Source organism: Haemorhous mexicanus, chromosome 2 (genome assembly GCF_027477595.1).
Source record: "Haemorhous mexicanus isolate bHaeMex1 chromosome 2, bHaeMex1.pri, whole genome shotgun sequence".
NCBI classification, from domain to species: Eukaryota; Metazoa; Chordata; class Aves; order Passeriformes; family Fringillidae; genus Haemorhous; species Haemorhous mexicanus.
This window is the reverse complement of record NC_082342.1, coordinates 73,332,128-73,355,405: the sequence shown is the minus strand read 5'-3', so window position 1 is coordinate 73,355,405 and position 23,278 is coordinate 73,332,128. Positions and strand designations below refer to the sequence as shown.

Sequence of the window (23,278 nt, the reverse complement as noted above, 5' to 3'; positions counted from 1 at the left end):
AAAATTTGCATATGAAGTGTGAATTTTGACTGGAGAGTAATATTTTCATTGTGTTAAAGCAGAAAACTTGGCATGATGGTTTTTTATGATAGTGGTTATACAACTCTTCTATTGTAATTCTATCTTGTAATTAAATTAAATATTATATCTGAAACCTTAAGGGTTTTAACTGCAATTTATTTTAATTAGACAATTTCTTTGTTACCAGAAACGTATGACACAGATGGCTATAATCCAGAAGCTCCAAGTATAACAAATACTTCAAGACCTATGTATAGACACAGAGTACATGCCCAAAGACCAAATTTGATAGGACTCACATCTGGTGATATGGACCTACCACCCAGAGGTATGCTCTCAAAGCTATACTTAGTTTAGCTGATTTTCTTACGTTAATGCAGGTTGAGGAACTTTGCAGAGAATACTGGAAAGTACAGCATTTTCCTAAAATCTTCTGGAATTAAGAGATGTTTAGTTGAATAGGGAACTATGTCTACAATTGCTTTGTGTGTGCATTTTTGCAGGTAGAATGAAATCTCTCACTAGAGTATTGCACAGTTTACCTTTAGCTGTACTAACTGGTCACTTTGTATATCTTTTGTACAGAAAAATGTTAATGTTTCTATAGTAGAATCTCAGGATGATTTTGCTTATAGAGGAGGGAGTCATTTTTATCTGGTAGCAGTTTTATGCACGAATAATCTTAACCTCACAGTTCCTGTGGTCCTGAGAAGCAGCAGCAGCACACAAAATAAGAATGGAAAAGGGATAAAACCATTTTTAATGTGGTTTTTATTTGCATTTGTATGTATTTCTATTTAATCTTACTATGTTTCTGTTGGTGTATTTTCAGTGAGGAGTCCCCCAGTGTGATTCCTGTTCTTCAGCAAAAGTGACTCCTTTCCCAGTTCATCCATTAATCTTGCTCCTAGGTGTTACTGCCCTGGAGTACTGTGCATTTCCTATCATGACCATTTTTGTGTGTGCCATCTAATAGTAGAATGGAGGTGTTAGCTGGAGTGGTGTGAGCCTCAGAGTATTGCATGGGACATTGTGAATCATTGTGAATCAGAGCACAGTCATCTCGAGGCAGATGCCTTCTGTCACACCTCTTTTGTTTTCTGTATGTGTGATGTTACTTTGACAAAATGAGTGCTATTAGGTATTTTGATCTGTCAAAACATCTGTTGATAGTTAAGAAGTCTGTGACCAAGGTTTGATTCAGTCAGAACAAGAGTCATAGTAATTTCAAAAAAAACAATTGTGCTTTTCAGTGCAAATTCAGTGTGAGCAGAATATTTTTTTACAAACAAATGCACAGAAAATAAATTATAAAAAAGTAAAATCTTCTCATCTATTTACAGAAAAACCTCCTAATAAAAGTAGTATGAGAATAGTGGTAGATGCTGAATCCAGGAAAAGAACAATTGGTGCAGGGGATGGTGGAGTTCCTACAAAGAAGACTTGGTTTGACAAGTGAGTGACTGTTAACACAGTGTTGGCTTAAGAGCTGGAATTTCATTAACTGCTTTACTGTAATCTGACACACACACACACACACACACACACACACACACACACACACACACACATATATATATTTATATATATATAAAAATTGCAAGCAAGTGAAATTGTGAGTACATTGATGGTCCTAAAGTAAGTCATACTACAGTGAGAGCTGTATTTATTCGACTGCCTTCTATCAAAGGTAGTATACAGATAGATGAAGTTGCTTTGGATGATACTAAAATCTGTTCCTTGAAATTTGGCCTGATACAAGAAACAGGGAAGCTGCAGTGTGATGGTTGTTAAAGATGACTGATTTTAGTTGTGAAATGTGAATTTTATCAATGCTATTTTGATTTGAGTTGCCAGGTATGTTACTGAGAAAAAAACAGAGGGTGCAAGGTTGGAAGGGATTTTAAGAGATTGCTGGGAGTGAGGAAAGTCTTGAAGTAATAGTTATCTGAAACAGTAGTGGGGAAGTTTCATGGAATAGCTAAGAAACAGTTTTTGGAAAGAAGCAATGTAAAAGTCAGGAATTACACTGACATGAGCAAATATGAATTATTTCACAGATTTATGTGCTTGGGTATGCTGAGAATGTCAGTGGGGAAGATAGCAATTGAATGGGTGTGTGTCCTGTACTCTCATTCACTCTTCTAAAATTGCATTATTTTTTAAGTCTGCAGATCTTTGTGTCTCATACACACATGCTTCTGTACAAGCATATACAATTTAACATTGTGTTTGCTAGTTTGCTATGGATTTCTGGCTTGATTTTTTATTTGTTGCAGGCAAAATTTTAACAGAACAAATAGTCCAGGTTTCCAGAAGAAAGTGCAGTTTGGAAATGAAAATACAAAACTTGAATTGAGAAAAGTTCCCCCAGAACTTAACAACATCAGCAAACTTAATGAGCACTTCAGTAAGTTTGGAAACTTAGTCAACTTGCAGGTAAGAGTCAATATAGAGAAAGCAGTATGCTTTGGTGTAAAGGTAGTGGTAGTCGCTAAAAGAATGCTTTTTTTTTTCCTGGTTCCCTGAAACTCTTAATTATTTTCCTAACTTGTTTCTTAAACAAGATCTCATTGTTTTTAATGATATTGCCATTGAAGAAGCAATGTTCTAGTCATCTTTTAGATTTTGAACAAATGTGTTCCTCAGAGATAAGACTTTTAAGAGACATTGTTTAAAACATTGAAAATTGATTGCATGTGGGTTTTTCTCACCCATTTTATCAAGTTTGGGTATACTCTCATAAACGCTCTGTATATTCAGAGATAAATTGTAAATACAGAAAACCTGCATTTCTCATGCAGAAAGCAGTCCCTGTGACAAAATTGCTTTCCATGGTAATGACGGTTTGTCCCTTAAAATTACTTTGTGATTTATTGGAGTCACCCAATAAGCAATTGAAGAGAGAGTAAAGCAATGAAAGAACTAGAGCCTGACTTAGGCTGGTGTTAAATATTGCAGGCTGCACATGTAATGTCAGTATTTCATACCCAGTCTCTAAGCTACATGGTGTGACCTTTCACTGTGCTTCATTATCAACAAGTTTCAGGTGCTACCCTGCATTTTTCTAAACCCTTTCTTGTTTGCACTCAGGGCTGGAATGAAGAAGTGCAGCAATATTTTTGTACGTACTGATACAGTACAGAATAAACACTCTGTGCCTGTCTGAACACTGGAGGGATTTTAAATCTCTCTTAATTGCTATTAAATATTTCTTAAGCGTGTCTGTAGTTTACCTAAGAATATGGGTGTATTAGCAGGCAATATTATTCATTAAGGCAAGTAAATAATACATGGATGTGTATGGAGAGACAGATATGTATATGGGGATCGCAAGCTATGCTCTTCTTGCAAAGAGTATTTATACTCTTGGCTTTTGAAACTAAAATGATGTGTTAATGCTCAAAGGAGGGAAATCAAAATGAACTTTGCTGTCTAGCTCTAATATTAGATAGGACATTTACTATCTGACTCCTGCATTTTTCCTAGTAATTTTCTTTACTTTGCTGAGTCTTCCTTTTGTCTTTCAAACAAAGAAAGCTTACTGCTCATATTTGCAAACAAATACTGGTTGACTAGGGGTTTTGCTTTACTTTGTTAGTTTGAGGTTTTTTAAACTATTCTTCAAGTTTGTTAACATGAGCTCAAGGTTGATTTTGACAGCAGGCCTTTCAAACGGGCTCATGAATGGGAAGTATTTATCTAATGACATATATTGGGATTGGGTGTAAAATGTAAACTTCTAAGCCTAAAAGCTAATGGTTTAATGATAATTTTGACACAAATGAGAATCCTCTGTGTGGTAAGTTTTGTTCTTCTGTTTTAAATCTTAGGTTGCATATCAGGGTGATCCAGAAGGTGCCCTTATTCAGTTTGCCACCCATGAGGAAGCAAAGAAAGCTATATCAAGTACAGAAGCAGTATTAAATAATCGTTTTATTAAAGTTTATTGGCATCGAGAAGGCAGCGCACCGCAAATCCAGACTACCACACAGAAGGTAGAGGATCTAAGTCTGTTTTAGCATATTATGTTAAAAAGAATCTTCAAAACATTTTTAAGAGACTGTTTATATCAAGTAAACTAAGTCCCTTTGAAGTAATGACTACTTCATGTAATTAATTTCCAAAAATCACTATTCAGTTGTAAATTCTTTGACCTGATATACAATGTTCAGCAGTTGATTAGAAAGATGAGACCAAATGTATTTAAGGAAAGCCCTTCTATGACCTTTTGTGTATTCCACTCTGTTATCATGTCAAGCAAGATTTGATGAAGCTCTCTGCTGAATAACATCTATTTTGCTTTAATTAATATAGGCTTTTTTATTTCTTTTGGTGAGCAGCAGAGTTATATTTCTTTTCATGAAAGGTGATCTCCATTTTCTTTCATGAAATTCTGGTCTTTCCCTTTCCCTTTCCCTTCCTGTTGAGCATTCGTACTGTTGTACAAAGTAACAGAAGAATTTCTGTTTCACACATAAGTGCCTCTGTGTATACACATGTAGATCTAAGGACTTGCAAACAATAGTGGAAAAGAACTGCATTACAGTGTCTAATTTTCTAGGAAGGGATCAGGAATGTTTTTAAGTAGGGAGATAGTTGCTGATCTCAATCCAGGGATAGAGTGTCTGGGAATGGATTGGAGGTGTATCACAAGAGGTCCAGAGTGGACATGAAGCATTTCTTTGCTGAGAGAGTGGTCAGACAATGAAACAAGTTTTCTAGAGAAGTGGCTGATGGCCCCAAGCCTGTCACTCTTTTAGAAAGGTATTTGGACAGTATCCTGAGCAATGTGCTTTAACTTTTAGTCAACCCTGAAGTGACCAGACAATTGGACTAGATGATTGTTGCAGGTCCCTTACAACTGAAATACTATGATCTACATTTTTTTATTGAATTGCAGAGGCACATTTGGAAGTTGTCATGTTCGTAGCAGCATTGTCAACATTAAAAAAAATAAAACAGCAATTACTGCTGTGAAGGGTACATTTGTAAACTGTGTCAGGCCAAATCAGACTTGTCAGCAGTATAGCAGTGGCTGTACTCAAGCAGAAGGGGAGCTTTAGGTTTGCCATGGCTCTCTGGGTTATTGAGTCGAATCTTCTCAGTTAGTGGCTGGTGTAGCAAGTCCTTCAAAATATCTGTGTATCCTGCTCTATTGAATTTGCCATCAGTGTGGAAGAGCACATTCTGCACTTTAGAAATATGAGACAGGCTCTGTAGAAGAAATGTGCACTTAATTATATATGCTGATTTAATATGTGAATGACTTTATTTAGGGGATTCTTTCAATTGCTGCTCTGAGTTGAGAATTCCTACTTTCTCTTGATGGTGTGTGTCATCATCATTTAGAATCAGTGACCTGATTTTCCATGGCAATCCTGCTGTACAGGATTTTAACAGGTTTCTTTCTATCCGTCTTTGTAAGAAATGCCCTGATTTTTATCTTCAAAAATCAGTTATAATGGCATCTATCTCACTGTCTTCCCTGTTATTATCCTTTAGATTTTATCAATATCCTTAATACTTTGTCTAAAGTAGTGCTGCTCAAAATGGGTATTTATTTTCTAAGGTTGGTTTTCATCTCAGCCAGAAGAGGGCAGTGGAGTACATAATTTGCATTCCTCTTACTCGATAGCTTGGACTGTGCTATCGGCTTATTTGCTGATTATGCTATTCAGATTATTATTGGAGTATTAGCTCTATATTTCCAAACAAACATTCGATCTATATAGTTCTTATTTGTAGTAGTCCCATAATTTTTAGTGGTGTTAACAGCTTGCAATCACACCACCTTTAGCAAGTCAACTTTGTTGGTTTGAGAATGAATTCCCCTTAGTCCTGGGGACAGTTAGATGTTTCTGCCTCACCAAGAACAGCCATTCAGCACATATCAGCAGACTGCATTTTGAAATCTGTTATGAGCAACAGAAGGCATGCAGTAACAAGAAAACCTTTTAACAGGGAATTAAAATTTCAAGTACAATGCTTCTGTGTTCTTCTACCCCAGGATCTAGAATTTAACAAATTGTTGAGTCAGTAAACAGGTATTTTTTAAGTCTTTCAGAAGCATGAATATTTACTTCTCATTGAAATTAATATTTGGTATCATATCTATGAGTAGTATGGACACTTTATACCTCTTCATATACTATAAATACTGTATTTTGTTAAGATTTCTGTTACATTAATTAATTATGGGTTCATTAATTTCACCTGTGTTTGTAATGGCTTCCAACCAGATTTTGTTTATCAGGCACCAAAATAGGCTTTTGAATTTTCTTCAGTGTAAAGTCTGTTGACTTTTAAATTGTCCCTTCAGTAGTATCTGGTCCAGCACAATTGTTTAACCATTGCTATTTTATCAGCAGTATTGCTTTGGAAATTTTTTGCTTTAGAATTTCTAGAGAGGTGGAAGTACTTAGGTAAAGAACTATAATAAATCACCAAATAAAAGGCTTCTGCCAAGAAGCAGAAAATAATATGCACTCCCCGTCTGAGGCAGATAAAACAGGAACTTCTGGGCCTAAAAGGCAGCACAAAGAGATTTAGGTTAAATATTAAAAAAACATTTTCTAATGCCAACGTATACTGAAGCACTTCTGCCTAGAGAGGTGACAGGACCTGTTTCATCTGAAATTTGTAAGAACAAGATAGATAGATACTGTCAGTAATGGCATAACTGACTTTGCCCTACAGTGGAGAGAAATGGATTAGGTGACCTTCTGAGAGCTATAAATATGACAATAAGCTTGCTTGGAAGCATATTTTTTGATCTTAACTGTTGAATGTTTTTGTCGAAGAAAAAAAAGGAAAGCTGTTAGCTGCCAGGATATATCCATTGTAGATTCAAAGATTATCTGCTCTCTTCTCTTTTTCTTCAGTCCCATGACTGCATGTTTCTATATCCTTTTTTTTTTTCTATTTTGTCCAATTTAAACACATAGGAGATGAAAAGTGTGTTGTGTCACTGTAAAAAGTGAGAGTCTTTGTGATAAAAGTTTGTATTCTGTCTTTTCATAACTAAACACTTGATGGTGAAAGACTTGTGAGAGGAACCAGAAGACCTCTTTATTACATTTTATTTTGTTCTAACAGTTAGAATTTAAGTTAGGCTGAGTAAATGTAACTAATAGAAATAAATCTGGTTTTTGTTCGCTTTTGTAAGTTGTAAACGCAGAATGAATGTTATTGCCACTTGTGCTACACAAATATTCAGTATAACACAATAAATTTCATGAAGTGCTTGTTTATCCCATCAGGTGAATGATAAAAGGGAAGAAGTGTAAACATAAATTCCATTGTAATTTCATTGTGTACTAACTGAATGACACCTGTAGCAGCCTTCTGTTGTTAATCTTGTGCTGTGCCTTTTGGGGGCTGGGGCGGTGTTACAGGTGATCCAGCCCTTGGTGCAGCAGCCCACTTTGCCTGTAGTGAAGCAGTCGGTGAAGGAGCGGCTTGGTCCAGTACCTGCGAGTAATATTGAACCTGCAGAAGCACAGGGTGCCAACACAGAAGTCGCTCAGGTTGGTATTGTAGTGAGGAATTCAGTTGCCTGTTCTTTCTGAAATAGGTTCTGTAGTGTAAGAATGTACCAGTTACTTCTATGGTTCAAGTACTTATTTACTACTTCAAAGTGCTTCTGCTTACATTGTTAGTGGTGTTTTCCTGTTAAAGTTTTCTTCAGTGCAGTGATATTTGGCTTTTTTACCTGAGCCTGGTACTTAATTTTTTTGTATTGTAGCTTTTTACAGAGCTTAAAAAGAAAAACTGAAAGGCTTTCAGTCTGTTTCAGGATTGTTGTGTTGTATTGCTGGTGTCAGATTTCAAAATAAAGTGAGTCTTTATCCAAAGAACTAAAAGCTAATTTTTTTTCTTTGTATATGTATTTTATCTGTTAAACACCTAAAACCATTAGAGAATGAAGCTCTGTATCTAGAAGAATTTTTAGAATTTGTTCCTCTCCCCTAATAAAAGGAAGAATATAACCACAGTACCAGTGTGAATAATGACAGAATCTGGTGTGTTACTCCCATTAGAAATAGTCTTTTATGTTTTATTATATTTGCAACATTTCCTCATTAGCAGTACGCCGCTGCATTTTTTTTACCTCTGGAAAGGGAGACCAGCGCAAATCAGAACCCATTTGTAACTTAACAACTTTCTGCATTTGATGCAGATGTAATCTGCAGATAGCAGATTATAGAACACAAGGGCTGTAGTGTATTTAAAAGGGCCTGTGTAGATAATCCTCTGCCAGCTAGCATGTCTGGAGCTTCTTGCAAAAAATATGTAGGATAATCTTTGATTGCAAATTTGGCTTTGTGTTTGTCTTACCCAATTATCGATGTATATTAACTGAAAAATCAAATAATCTAAAATTAATTTTATCAATGGTTTGAATATTTTTCTTTCATTGTTGCTTAAAAGTCTATGATTTTATTAGTTAAAAATTTTTTCTAAATTGCTAGTGCTTATAGTGTACATTTGAACTATAATTATGCTTTGTTTTCTTAGAATGTGACTAAATTATCTGTGAAGGATAGACTGGGTTTTGTGTCAAAGCCAGTTACTCCAACAACTGAAAAGGTAGGAAAATGTCTCATATTTCCTCATATTTATTTTCAGTAGAATTTTTTTATCAAACCCCTTGTGCCAATATTGTTTCATAACTACGAATAAAACAATTTGTGAAGGATTAGTATTAGGAAGTATAATAAGTCAAAACTCAGCAGATGGCAAAGTGATTATAAGAAGGTCAAAAGCTGCTATTTTGTGGATTTTGTTTAATCTATCATGTTCCTTTTATTCAGTCATACAAAGAACTCGATATGTTCCATAATCCTGACTTGTTTAGAAGTATACAAAAATAAATTTTAAAAATAAATAAATTTTGACATTACATATGACACTGTAGAACACAGTTCTATAAAATGTTTCTGGTCTTCTGTGAGCCTTAAAAGATGATGCTGTAAACAGTTATCGTTTTATTTGGTTTTACAATTTGCAGTACTTGTCGAAAGATAAAGGTGGAAATTAATCAGTATAGAAAGGACAAAGGTAAGGGGGGAAAGGTGCACCAGAATTGTGGTTATGAGCTATGTATTTTGGCCAGTGTTTCCAATTTTCAGAATACAAAGTGGTTGATGTGTTTATTATCATAGCAAAGTTTGTAATGCATGTTTCCAGATCTATTTAGCACTTCAGGGGATAGGCTTCCTCAATGTTTTTTTAACATTGATTTGAAAAACTGGTAGTAGAAACACAGAAAGTTTTACCTCATAACAGGATTCCTCTGTCTAGGTATATATCTTTTCTATTAGGAGTTAGCTTGACCTGAAATAAATGAAGCATCCACTATATTTCCCCACACACGTCCCCTCCCACCCCTTTTCAGTATGGCACTTGATGGATGAAGTGGCATCTAACAGGTAAAATTCACTCCAGAGATACTTAACATAGAAAGGCAACAATACTTGAAGTTGATAGTATTAGTTGCCATATTAGAGAATGTCTTTGATTCATTTCAAGCCAAGCAGTCCTCCTAAATGCATTGATTAAGGCTTCCTGCCTGTATTTTGTTGTTAGTTTGATTAGTTCCACTCCTGGTACTCTAAATTAGTTGCAGATAAATATATTGCTGTATATTCCTGATCTACATTTTACATACATAATACGTACTTACTTTAGAAATAGGAAGTCTGCTTCATCTTGCAGCTTGAATGGAAATAGTTTTCCTCATTGTGTAAGAGTTGAGTTATCTTGAAGCACTTTTCTACAAAGAGTAAATTTTATGCTAGAATGTTTTTCTGTTCTGTTGTCTTATAGTACAGATGTGATTTTGCTGAGAGGCTGTTCACCAGATGTGTTGTAAAACAGTTTCCTTTGACATTTTTAAGCAGTTTCCTTTGACATTTTTATTAGGATTCTAGAACCTGATTTGACTTATTTTTACCTACTACTGCCTTGCTTAGTCAGTCGTTGTATTCAATAACCATTAGAAATAAAATGATTGACATCCATCAAAAAATAGAGGCATCATGTCCTAGATGGTTTTTTTGCGCCTGATGGAGTGCACGGTTTGACAAGAATTTTGCAATGAGAAAAGAGGCAGCTATTCTTCCCAAAGAGCGGGAGAAAAAGATGCTAAAACAGTCATTGTGAGACGTTGTAGGATCTGTATAGAGACTTAAAATTTGTGGACTTGTGAAGAGATGCACACTATTCACACTATTGCTTCTCTTGAGTAGTATTAAGCGATTTAGAAGACATTAGCGTTGCTTTTGACTTGTCTGTGTTGGTGCTGTGGCTTCTCTCCTTACATCTCCTACATAAAAGAGATGAGGAGGTGATTCACTCTGCCCTGAAGACAGTTCAGGCTGAGAGGAATGTATCAATATTTTTGTCTTTGCTTGATCCTCTGTTTGTTTGTCTTGTAGCCTGTCCTAAAGCTACTTTTTAATAGAAACTGTATGATTCAGATATGCATACTTAAATGTTCTTTAATAGATTTATAAAAAAAAAAATCTTTCATCTTTGTAATGGCCTCCTTAGAGCATTTTGTACCACCTTCTATAGTACCTCATAAAGTGTGTTGGTTTCTTTTTGCTGTTGTTTTCTATGCACTGTGTACTCTTGAAAACACTTTACTCTGGGAAGAAGTAGTATAATATCACACTGAAGTGCAAAGGGTTTATATGAATTGTTCCTGTTGTAAATTCTTCTAAGCTCTTGGTCTTCCTTTCTGTTTCTTGTCTGTCTCTTTTTTCCCTCCCTTCCTGTTGGTGGACATTTTGGTGTTTTATGGAGTGCATGGTGATTAATAGAATCTGCATGCATCTTTTAATTTTCCACATAGATAGAAAGTATTTTTAAACTCCTGGAAATCATACCAATTACATAAATTCTTCTATTTGCTAACAAGGTGGACAAGATTATAACTATATTATCTCTAGGACTTAGCTGTATATTTTTCGGTATTAGCATGCCAAAAAAACTCTTTAAGGAACAGGCTCAGAAAACAGTTCAAATCTTCAGATATTGTGGAGAAGTACATAGTATGTTTTAGGGAGATTGTAAAGCAGTCCTTGGTATTCTCAGTAAGTCATAGAGAAATTTCATACCTCATTACAAATGTAGGAAGGAGAACAGAGAGACATGGGAGTCTCTTCCTGGGCTGTATAATGTTGAAGACTTCCTTGTTCTTGAGTTACTTCTTGCTGATTGTGCAAGCTCTACTTTGCACCAACTGCATATGAAAAGAAGCTGTTGTCTCTACATTGGACCTTAGTCTCTAAAATTATGTTGAACTTTTGCTTGGAAAATTCATGCAGCCATGAAATACTGTATTTTAGACTTCAAAACACAAAAACAACTGTTACTCTTGCAAAAATCTCAATCTTCTGTTTTCATAATTATGCTCAAATACATAAATATTTATGTATTTGAAACTTGGAAGTGCATACGAAATCTCAGTGGAGAGGATTTATTAGCTGATGTTGATAGCTTACATATCTGATGTAGTGCTGCCTCTTCAGAAATTGTTTAACTTCAACCACTCCAAATATAATTGATACACCAAATTTTTAGATTCCGTATCAGCAAAGGAGACAAAAGAAAAGACACTTATATATTTTTAAGCACTCATGCGGGTTTTTTAAAAGATTGAAATTCACTGGCAAAAAAATAAAATGATTTCCTCCTATAGGTTTTATCTACTTCTACTGGCTTGACAAAAACTGTGTACAACCCTGCTGCTTTGAAGGCAGCACAGAAATCTTTGCCTGTTGTTTCCACTTCCGTGCTAGACTCTAATGAAGCACAGAAGAAAAAACAGGTAAATTAAATATGCTTCTTTTTAAAATGGACCTAGGTTGGGAACTTGTGACCTAGAGATAGAGCACTATGTATATTCATCTCAAGAACGTAGATGAAACTTGTTGCAAGATTAAATTCACTATAATGTTTTTTTTCCCCCCCACATATTACAAGAAAATTCAGCATTGTTTTGTTATTTTTCAGTGTATGTTCAGGCAGTGTAAGCAGGTTTAAAACTGTAGAAATTCAAAATGTGAAACACTTTTTCCTGGAATCAGAATCTACACTTTGAGGTATGAATTGTCTGTTGTGAGTGAAAGGGAGTATAGTATAGTCACTGTTCTTCTCTCTTGAACTATTCTGGAATTGGCCTCTATTCTCAGTGTTATTTTGTACGTGTGACCAAAATGGTTTCTCCAAGAGAACTGAGAATTTTATGACTCTGCATTTTGTTGTTTCTAAGCTATAGTTCTTCTGCACCCACTTTTATTTTTACATAGTGCTAGGCTTTCTCTTTTTTATATATGTTAGAAAGGAAATGCATTTGGACTTAAAAAATGTATTTGGACTTAATAGGTCACTCAGTTATAGTTTAGCTTGCTTAGAATTTTCAGGAGAGCACATCAAAGCTCCTTCTTCCGGTTTATTCTTATCATTTAGAGAAACTAAATACAGGACATTGTTTGCCTTGCTGTTTTTTGACCACAAATTACAAATACAATACTAAGGTTACATCCAAACATAAGTGTTGAAATCAGTGTTATTGTTAAAGATTTTGGTCAAGTACTGCTAAATTTCTGTAATTTATGTCTAATGTAATTTGAACTAGCAACTTGTAGCTGTGTGTGAATTTTGCCACTGGTCCAGAATTTATAGAAAGCAGTTCTGATTTTGAGATTTCATTTCGTGTTTGTCCCCTAACACATGCTTTTAGAATTAGAGCCTTTACCTTTCAAGTTGAGATGCTAAATGCCTGTAAAATGGCAAAAAACTTGTAATAAAATTGTTGACTCATCATAACAGTTGTAGAGGTTTTTTTGAGAGAAGACTGAAGTTGTGCCTAAGTGATTGGCTCCTTTTCCATGTGATCTTGTGCTCCTTCCTGCCTTCAGAGATTTCTGTTACAATATACTAGTAATTGTGGAAAAACATTATTTTGTGGGACTGACTCCCTTCTTTTCTTCCTGTCTCCCTACCTTTTTTTTCAAATTCATCCCATTATCTTACCTTCCATTTCCCTTCAGAAAAATGATTGCACACTGTATTGAAAAACTAACATTTCATGCAGCAGAATTTGTCAGTATTTGGGAAGACATACAGAAACTTGACTGCTATTTATTTTTCTATGGCTGCTGTGAATTTACAATCTTTGTATAAGATATTCCTCTTGCAATTGATCCCAGTTGATCATCTTCTGCCTCTACTACTCCATTAAATATGTTGATATCAAAGCTCTTAAGGGTTTTCTACTGTCTAAGACTTCTGTATTTGAGAACAAGAAGCAGCTGCTTTCTCACAAGCGCCATTAGTGGGCTCTGAGCACAGCAGGGGTGGCATCTCATCCTGTTTCTCATTGATAGTGCAGTATTGTCACTTACTCATCAGTTTCAGTTCATTTTGATTTGCCCATTGCATGGTCAAGGTTCTGTTGTTGGCAGATGGAGTAGCTGTACTGTTGGTTCCCAGTTAGAGGGCTCATACACAAAAGAGGTGCTTTTCTTTGGGTGACACTTCAAAAAAAAGTTTTCTTTTTACTTGTAAAAATTCTGGAGACTATGTTCTAATTGATGGGCTTGATTTACAGATCCTTTCAAAATAATTGTGCTCACACATTTAAAACTTGCATGCTGTACCTCTTGAGGTAGTGTAATATGTTGCCTTTCAGCTTTCAGTGGAGTTCTGTAAGGTGTTACTTTATATGTGAGCAATAATAAAGTCTTCCCAGCACAGATCTAACTAAAAAAGATAATTCAGTCTTTCTTTAATTTGGTGATGGCGTTATAGTCTAAAACATAGTTGGAAATATCAGTACCTTGCATTTCCTGTTACTAATTTTTTCCCTGTTACTTTAAGTTACTCCTGTGTAGTTGTCAGGTGTAGTATATTATTCTGGCATTAATGCTTCAAAGTCTAGAAACTTTCTGTAATCTTTTTATGCTTCTAGGAAGCACTGCGACTTCAACAAGATGTGAGGAAAAAGAAGCAAGAAATCTTGGAGAAGCACATTGAAACACAGAAGGTAAAATACTGGTATTAAAGACAGTCACCAATTCAGTTACAAAATCTCAGTTCAGTTAAAAATATTTCAGAATTTGTAAGAATGAACCAAAAAAAGTCCATAAAATAAGCATTTTCTTAGAATGGCGTTATCATACTATTTCAAGTTTATAGTTTTAATCCAACTTGTCCTGTTAGTTCACTTAAATAAAACCCTTCAAGCTCATGCAATTTATGTCAAATTTAATTGATATTGCCTGATTTGGGAGCAAAATGCATATGTTTGGGAGAAGGGAAAGCCTAAGTTCTGTTCAACAAGAGCAGGAGAGAATGATGTAGAAAATGATACATGACTGCACTTAGGCTTAGGAAGAGAAAAAAAGCCAAAGTGTCATTTAAGTTGAATAAAATTTTAAATTAATTCAAGTGTTAAGCAAATCTGTCCAAGTGAATTGGAAATACCAGATGTTCATTTGGAGACTAGTCAGAGATTCAGGCAACGATTTTCATTTATACAACCTGTTAAAAGTCCTATGTGTTAATTTGTAGGTCAAAGCAAAAGAAATGCAGTATTTGTTTTTTCCATAAGTTATAATGACCACTGCAAAACAGGTCTGTATTAGTAGTTGCTGAGTAAAAAGTAAAAAGTTGCTTCTTTTTTTGAACTGGACAGATGCTGATTTCTAAGCTGGAGAAGAATAAAGCCATGAAGTCAGAAGACAAAGCAGAAATCATGAAAACACTGGAAATTTTGACTAATAGCATTACCAAGTTAAAGGATGAATTAAAAGGCGTATCACCAGGAGGAGGCACTCCTTTAAAAAGCATGAAAACTAAAACTCAGGTACTCAAGTTTTGGTCAGCTTTTTAATAGATGAATTCACATGTTTGTTTCACAAGAATAAAAATAAGTAGTCCCATTAGCAGTATTTAAACCCAAACTCGGTTTAGTTTTTAAGTCCTTTTTGAAGTGAGATTTATTTTGCCTTCTTATCAAAGGAGCATAGTTAATTTTAAAACCATGCTGTTGTCTAAAAGCTGTATCTGCTGTTACACAGATACTGCATCGTCTAGAAGATCAAAAAGAACCAAATCAAAAATCATGTTATTCTTTCTTTTACTTAGTCGAGTGCTTTGTGTATAATCTATTGCTTTCATAAATTTTGAATAGAAATTATGAAAATAGTATTTCTTATGTGAAAAGATTATAGTTAGGCACCAAAAATATCTTCTGTTCAGGCTTTATTCACAAAACAAGCTGTATTGGTATGCAATTTCCTGTGACTCTTTGTGTCACGGAAATTTGTTAATATAGTAATCTTTTAAGATTGAAGATTATACTGGTCAGTTTTCCTTTGATTTAAGTGCCCATATTTGGATTTTACCTGTGAGAAGTACTTTTCCCTGGGCTTTTTTTAGTTTATCTAATCACCATAACATCTTGAATTTTTATTGTATGTATCTTTAGAAAAAATTCCATTAGCTTTGGCTTTGCTTGGTAGTCTAAAAGGTTTGTCATCACAAAGCTCAGATGGAAGTTTTGCTTTGCCATGAAGGCTCCTAAGCTTGTGCTTTGTTTGTTTTTGGAAGTGGAAACCCAGTGTAATAAGCAGTATACCTGCAGAGTTACAGCTTTTTATTGAACAGTTGTTTCCTTAGTACAAAATGTGAACTGTGGAGCTAATAATTCACCATAACAATTTCTTAGATGCAAAAGGAGTTACTAGATACTGAACTGGATTTATACAAGAAGATGCAAGCTGGGGAAGAAGTTACTGAATTAAGACGAAAATATACAGAACTGCAGCTGGAAGTATGTTTGTGTCTTCTTTTGTGGCAATTAACTTTTAATCAAATATTTTTCTTTATGTTTATTAGCTTGCATATTGTATCATGAACTGTTTTTATCCAGAGTGCACTATTAAGTTGCATGTAGATGGAGACATTTAGCAATAATGTTTTAAAAAAACACTTTCTCTACTGCAGTGGAATTGAGAAATAGTATTGTCTCTAATTGCATTTGCTAATCTGTTTAAATTCTGTAACTATTTACATGACATGATATTTTATAGATTTGTGGGTATTAATGCTTTCTTGAGAATGTGGAGTGGTTTTAAATTGTTGCCTGAAGGTCGTTTTGTGTTTGAGCCAGAAAAGTTAAGAAATACTGCCTAATCTTTTGTTCCTAAGTGTTAGCATCTTTTTAATGAGATGAATCAAAAATCCCAAGATGCCAAAAGTAATATTATTACAGTGTTGGTTTCAAGAGGAGAACTTAACAGAAGCAAATACAGTGTTAGAAGAAGTATTCAATGTGTAGAAACACAATTTTTTCTTCAAGTATTTAATTTGAAAAAAAATTGAGATGGCTGTACAAAATTCTTCATGTGTGTCTAATTTTGAGAAATTATGAATACTGTGAGTGTTATTCTGTGTTGCATTGCACTTTCTTACAATATCTACTTGAATCACTTGATAATCTTATTTCTTTTTACTGTTAAGTAGGGCTGCTGTGTCACTTAAATCACTCTTGTCTTAATGAAGTTTGATCATGTCTTAGGTATTACTGCACACGAATAAAGCGCACGTATGTGTGGCCAAGTTGCATTAAATCCTTACTTTAAAACTAAGTTGTTATGCAGCTTTGGTAATTGTGAAAATAGTTTTGCTAATATATCAAGCCAATTGAATAGAGATGATACAAAAGCTTATGTTAACAGGATGTTTTCTGATGGTAATACTGTGTAAGTGTGCTGAAGGCTTGTTTATAAATTCTGCATCTCATAAAACAAGTGAATTGAATGACATGTAAAACATGAAAAGTAGGTGCACATTTAAGATAAAGTTACATCATAGCTGAGTGCACTAATCCTACTCCGTCTCTAAGTCTGTTTGTATTTTGAGTTAGGTAAAAAAGAGCTTTTTCAGGACAGTAATTTTTAAATGAATTTTCTGAAGCCTTTAGCAAATAACAGCAGAAGTGGATGAAGAAAAACAGGGTCATCAGTAATGCACACTTACATTGCAGGGAACAGCATGAAATATATCTCTTGCACAGATTACAATATGGAAATGTTGGTTTTTTTTTTCCTTGATGTTTGTTTGATTCTTCAGTATTGTTAAAAATTCTTTTAAAACTTTTATTTACACATTGTGCTTGTGACTTTGACTCCCACAATATTTAATGTGTTGTTTCTTTGACTCATAACCTGTTTTTCTGTTCCAGGTGACCCTGACCTTACTGAAAGAAAATCCAAATAGTTTACAGCTTGTTTGCTGAGTCAGCATGCCCTGAATTACTCATTTAAACATTTTAAAATGCTTAAAAAACCCCAAACAAAGAACAAAACTGAAAAAGCCCAAATGCCTCAGGATTATGTTTATAAAAAACTAAAAAGCAAACTAGATACTATTGTAAAATTATCTGAGTAATTTAGTGAATAAAGCCATAAGAAAATGATCTCCTCATGGGTGGCATCACTGACATGGGTTAAAGTAGTGCCATCACTGCTTGAGTTCATAAACACTGTAGGATTTATTAAAAGTGTAGTGATTTCATTTAACATTTGATTCTTATGGCAGATCTATTTGGGTTCAAAAAGATGTATTTTCTTGCTGTAAACATTGAAATTAGATACCTAAAAGTGGTTTTCCAAAGCTTAAAGTAACTTTTTGAAATTATTTTTTAAATGACTGTCCCTGTCATCAGCCTTTTGATTGTTCTTGAAGAGCATATGCTAGTTCTTTAGAAGGGGTACACAGGTACTGTGGAAGTGGAAATTTTTGAGTACCTAGAGCCAAGTGTTCATTGAATACTTTGTCCTTGGAGGTGCCTGTTAAAAGCCTTTGTTTTGCATCTCACAATTCTGTGGCCAAAAGCTCTTAAACTGCAATAATTCTCATCAGAATAAAGGTCTTGCCTAAACTTCAGAGACAAATGGATAAGAGACTAATTAAGTAGGTAGACACCATATCAAGAAATTTTGATAATGAAATTTCAGTTATGCAGCAGTTGTTTTTTCCTATGAGGAGTTAATCTTCACAGATAAGGGCTCTTTTGATACCTGGTTCTTGTTTCCTATTTCCATCCTTTTATTGGTCTGGTAATAATTGACCTTTAGATAACTAGCTTTTGAATGTTACTTAAATGTTCACCTTCTGTTATTTTAAGACCTGCTCTTTCTGGGGCTTTCTTGGGGATGTGTTTTTAGGAAACATCAGAATATGTGTTTGTTAATTCTATCTAAATATATAGACTGTGAATTTTGACCTATCAATATGTTATGTGTAAACATCGTAGGCTGCCAAGCGGGGGATTCTCTCTTCAGTTCGCGGCAGAGGGGTTCACGCGAGAGGCCGGGGCGCGTCGCGCAGCAGAGGCAGAGGAATACGGGGCCGGGGCAGAGGCAGAGGAGTTCCTGTGCACGCAGTGGTGGATCATCGGCCCAGGGCACTGGAGATCTCCGCCTTCACCGAAAGCGACAGAGAAGATCTTCTGCCTCATTTTGCGGTATGTCACATTTGCACTCTTCTTTTTTTCCCCTTTGGATAGCATCTTTCCACTGAATGACTTGTTTTCTCCTGATTCAGTTCATCTGGAAGTATTATCTAGGAATTAATCTTTAGCATGGTATGCAGAGGAAGCATTAGGAAGAGGTAAAACAGGAAAAATACACTATTGCTTCGACTAGTTATAGCTGTAATCACTTAGCATTTAGAAGGCTTTTTATTTTTAATACAAACAGCTTGTAACATTTATTTGCTCAGGACAAATGTAAATGTTTTACATTTTTTAGGTACAAAAAGATACAATAACTGAAGGGATGGTGAGAACTAAGATAGATTTATTGCCAAACTTTCAGTACCTGAAGTCAGTCTGTCTTTATTGAAGTACCTTAACAAGTGCCTAATGGAAATTTCCTTCAAACATTTTCCATGCTTTTGCCCAACTTTCTGAATTTAAGAGTCAGAGTAAAAATTGTGTATTTCTTGAAAAGGCATCCAGACATTTCTGTCTAATCATATACTTAAGCTTAAGAAGTCAGATATTTTTCTACTTTTTTTCCTATTTTCAGTCTAAAAAATTATAAATTGACATATGTAATTTTTTAGCAAATTTTTCTTTGCAAATATAGTAGTGAAAAATCAACATAAATTTATGAAACCACTTATCATCCAATAAAAAAAAAAGAGTACAATAAAAGCAATTTTGTTTATTTTGTGGAATAAATGCTAAGAATATCATGTGAATGTCCATCTGTGCAACCCTCCTCTTTATTTGTTTGGAGATTTTTTTTCCCCAACATTTAATTGCAGTTAAATTGCAGGTCCTCTCTGAAGGGAGTCAGGAGCCAGTTAGTCCACTAAATTCTACTCCAGTCAGTGTACTTAATATTTTCTGTCTGGCAGTCATGCAAGAGGCTTAAAAAAATAATAATTCAAACAAGGACCTGTCTCTCTTTGTATAGGAAACTTACTAACTTTAACAAGCCAAAATATTAATCAAAAAAAAACCTTACTAACATGAACAAATGCAATTCCATTCACAGTGTTAGTAGGATAACTGAGAAAAAAAAATCGTTATTCAATTTTGCAGGTTGCAAGTTTGCTGTTTTAAACTTGCTTAAAATTCCATTGGAAATGCTCTGAGCTGTATAGCTGGTTTTGTGATGTGATACCACAACCCTCTAACATCAGCAGTGCAGTCCACTTGCACAGATGGGGTTTTTTGTTGGTCTTTGCAGCTTACAGTGATGGCAGCATCAAAGGTAGCAGTACCATCATGGCTATTACAGGAATAGCTAAGTCATGTTGTTAAGATGCTGAAATGCAGTTAAGTTTTCAGACTTTTTCTGCAGCTCCTGTAGAAATACTTCAGTGGAAGAGTTTCATAAGAGGCTAATGTAATCATTTCAAGATCCCTTCTTTCTAATCAGAGTAGAAATACTGAAGCAGAGCAGCCTATTTTGATAATAGTTTTACCTTATACCTATAGGAATTGGGAAATGCAGAGACAAGAGCAGTTTGATGGTTTAGAAATGCAAGTACGAGTAACTGTATTCTTGGCTAGGACTAGTACTCTGGCATTAAGACTGTGAAGTATACTCCGTTTTAGTTTTCTCCTTTTTTTTTCAATGACATTTTGTTTAGGACTGCATTTTTAGGGGTGGGAGAACTATTTTACTAAACTTTTTGTTTGTTTGTTTGTTTATTTATCAAAAGCAATATGGTGAAATTGAAGATTGCCAGATAGATGACTCTTCTCTCCATGCAGTGATTACTTTTAAAACAAGAGCAGAAGCTGAAGCTGTGAGTATAGTCTTTCTTGAAAATACACTGCAGCATTCAAATACTTCCTGTTTATGTTACACTTCTGTATTTGATTAAATGTAATACTGTTAACTATTTTAAAACTATTGACACAAAAGTGTAAATTAAACAAAAGATGTCAGAACTGTATGGTACTGAAATACTTAAGAAATTAAGTTTATAGCAAAGCGAGGTGCAGAATGTAAGAGGGAAATTAAGAGAAAGGTTAGGAATTGATGTTTAGATGTCTTGGTTTATCTTCATTTAATTGCCAGTTTTATTCACCTGAAGACTTGGTACTCTCATAGTCGACCTGGAATTTTGCTGACATCCTGCATAGTCAATGTATATATTTACTTGAGGATCGGTTTGGTTTACCTTTGTCTGAAAACCTCTGGGAGTGTAAATGGGTTTTGATGTGATTCTTTTTTTCCCCTTTTTTAGTGTATTTTTAGAAATTTATGGAGTTACAGAAGCATAGAGTTGCAGAAGTAACTTTTAGAAACTAAAATCCAGAGTTGACTTATGTTATAATTCAGTATCATTAGAACTTAATACCTTTGGCTCAGCAGGACTCCTGCCTTTCTTGGTCCATGGTATAGCCATATAATATAGGTATATTATGTGATCCTGGACAAATTAATGAACATAGTTGTTCTACAAATAGTTTTTTTTTCTTCAAAATACTTATGTCACTGTTGGGCTGGAGTATTCCTGAAAATAGTAGGGACTGCAGAAAGAGTGGATTCATATTTGCAGTATGGCGGTATAGAAAGATTTCAGTTTATGTTTATATTCTGCACAAATTTTATCTTGTGGAGTTTACTTGAACAGTTTTCATACCTGGCCAGACTATTCTCTTTGTCATCTTGAAACGCCAGTGAGGTGACTGACAGAAAAAACCTGCTATTTACAATGCACAGTAACCACTGGGGACAATAGTTTTGAACACTCAGGGTATCATTTATGGTTAGATATTTTGATATCCATGTGCCAAAGATGTTTTAAAAAACACAGAATTTGTTTTGTTTGTGAAACTCTTAGCTATAGGAATGATGAGCGCTAACTGTATGGAGATAATATTTATTCTGTAAAAAAGGAGGTACAATTAATGGACATGATGTATAGTGACTGATAGGGGAAAACTAGTATTGTACAGCTGTATTGAAGGAACACAGTTCAACAGTGAACAAAAGTTCTGTTCAAAGATAAAAGCTGCTGTAATTAGTATATTCATAAATGAATTGAATTAAAGTTGGGATTTTAGTTCTGGTGCTTCCTGGTATTGGGTATTTCCTTTTGCAGTTTCATATTCTTCGACATTGTAGTTTGCATAAGAAATACTTTTAAGTGTGGAGAGAAAGTTCTGCTTCTGAAAAGAAAAATAGGTCACCTAGAGCAATTATCTGTTTTTGTGGATTATCCAAATAAAGTCTTTACTTCTCCCAGATGGAGTATGATTCAGTGCAAGGATCAGGATTCATGATCAGTGTTTGAGATGTCCATGTTTTAGTAAGCATTAAGACATTTAATTGTCAACTTTGTGTTTGATTAGACTTTGTGTCTAATTTTACCTTCATTTTTAAATGAAGATTTTATCAAAACTGGATTCAATCAAATCTAGGAAAATTTGTATTTTCTTTAAGATATTATTACATATTCAATGTATTTCCATTGGAATGTCTGTGTTTACAACTAAAGCGTTAAGGCTGGTAATTTGTGAAGTTATAGAAGGTAATCATTAAAAACATCTGCTGAGGCAAACGGTGAAGTAAACGCAGCTAATATTTTACCTTCTTAAATGAAAATAGGCCTAGACTTTATGATCATGTATGTTCTAGCCTAGAAGGAAGAGGAAGATTCCCTGTTGTAAAACATTGCATTTTTATGTAGTAGTAATTTCTTCCAAAGATTACAAGTTATTTCTGGACCTAAATGTCACTTATAAGTACTTTTAAAAATTCTAGTTGTGTGACATTGTGATGAGACCATGGACAAAAAGCTCCTGAGCTGCATTTTAATAAGCATAGAATCTTTTAAATTTATCATAAATTTATATGTACAGATTTAAAATTTATACCTGGGGACTTTAATATCACACAATTCATGTTCAGATGTCATTGAACATGTAATTGTTTCTACATTTCACATTATGCTGTACTTTCAGATTGTACTATAAATCTTTTGTGACCATGACGGTTATTTCGGAATGTTGCTAATGCTGATTTATGCTCATTCATGTTACTTTAATTTGAACATACTATTTCTAAAGCAGCCACTTAATGCAGCTGGTACTTAGAAAGACATGAATATCCCATAAGTTAAAAATTTTACATTTCAATTACAACATCTTTACAGGAAGTGGAACGTTTTCTAGTAGATTAAATTGTAATCACAAAGGGGCTTTTTTTCAGTTGTTTGGTTGTTGGGTTTTTAAAAATATGTTAAATCATTTGTAGGGATGTCTTACTTCTTCCAGTGTTATGCATTAGCAGTTTTGTGTCTGTCTTTGAAAGGTGAGGAACCCAGCAAAATAATACTTAAAAACCAGGAAGGTGTTGGTTCAGTATGTTACCCACATTACCAAATGATTTATGGTTTTCCAAGCTTATTTTCTTCTGAATGTATTTTCATCATTTTCCTCAAAGGATATATGAATTGCATGTGCAGTGAATGAAGTTGTTTCATTTAACCTAATAACAGTACTTCAGTATGAACATACTGCAACTTCAACTTTCTTTTGTAAAGTCATGCGTAACTAAGATAGTTAAACTTGTTTTAGGCTGCAATTCATGGATCTCGTTTCAAAGGACAAGAGCTAAAGTTGGCATGGAACAAGCCTGTTGCTAGTATGTCAGCTGTTGAAACAGAAGAAGCTGAACCTGATGAAGAAGAAGTAAGCTTGCTTTTT

General features: G+C 34.5%; 1 protein-coding gene across 6 annotated transcripts in view; it reads left to right on the top strand.

Moving 5' to 3' along the window:
- The window catches only part of RBM26 (RNA binding motif protein 26), a 48,945-nt gene that overhangs the window by 20,196 nt on the left and 5,471 nt on the right, over window positions 1–23,278 (top strand). For 5 of the 6 annotated variants that reach the window (XM_059839201.1, XM_059839196.1, XM_059839199.1 and 2 more), the window contains exons 9-21: window positions 209–349; window positions 1,365–1,476; window positions 2,301–2,460; window positions 3,855–4,019; window positions 7,419–7,550; window positions 8,542–8,613; window positions 11,732–11,860; window positions 14,006–14,080; window positions 14,732–14,902; window positions 15,767–15,871; window positions 18,359–18,568; window positions 20,281–20,367; window positions 23,150–23,263. In XM_059839201.1, the coding sequence (XP_059695184.1) occupies window positions 209–349; window positions 1,365–1,476; window positions 2,301–2,460; window positions 3,855–4,019; window positions 7,419–7,550; window positions 8,542–8,613; window positions 11,732–11,860; window positions 14,006–14,080; window positions 14,732–14,902; window positions 15,767–15,871; window positions 18,359–18,568; window positions 20,281–20,367; window positions 23,150–23,263 (1,673 nt within the window). The remainder of the gene's footprint in view (window positions 1–208; window positions 350–1,364; window positions 1,477–2,300; window positions 2,461–3,854; window positions 4,020–7,418; window positions 7,551–8,541; window positions 8,614–11,731; window positions 11,861–14,005; window positions 14,081–14,731; window positions 14,903–15,766; window positions 15,872–18,358; window positions 18,569–20,280; window positions 20,368–23,149; window positions 23,264–23,278) is intronic. The other variant, XM_059839202.1, reaches the window with a different exon arrangement.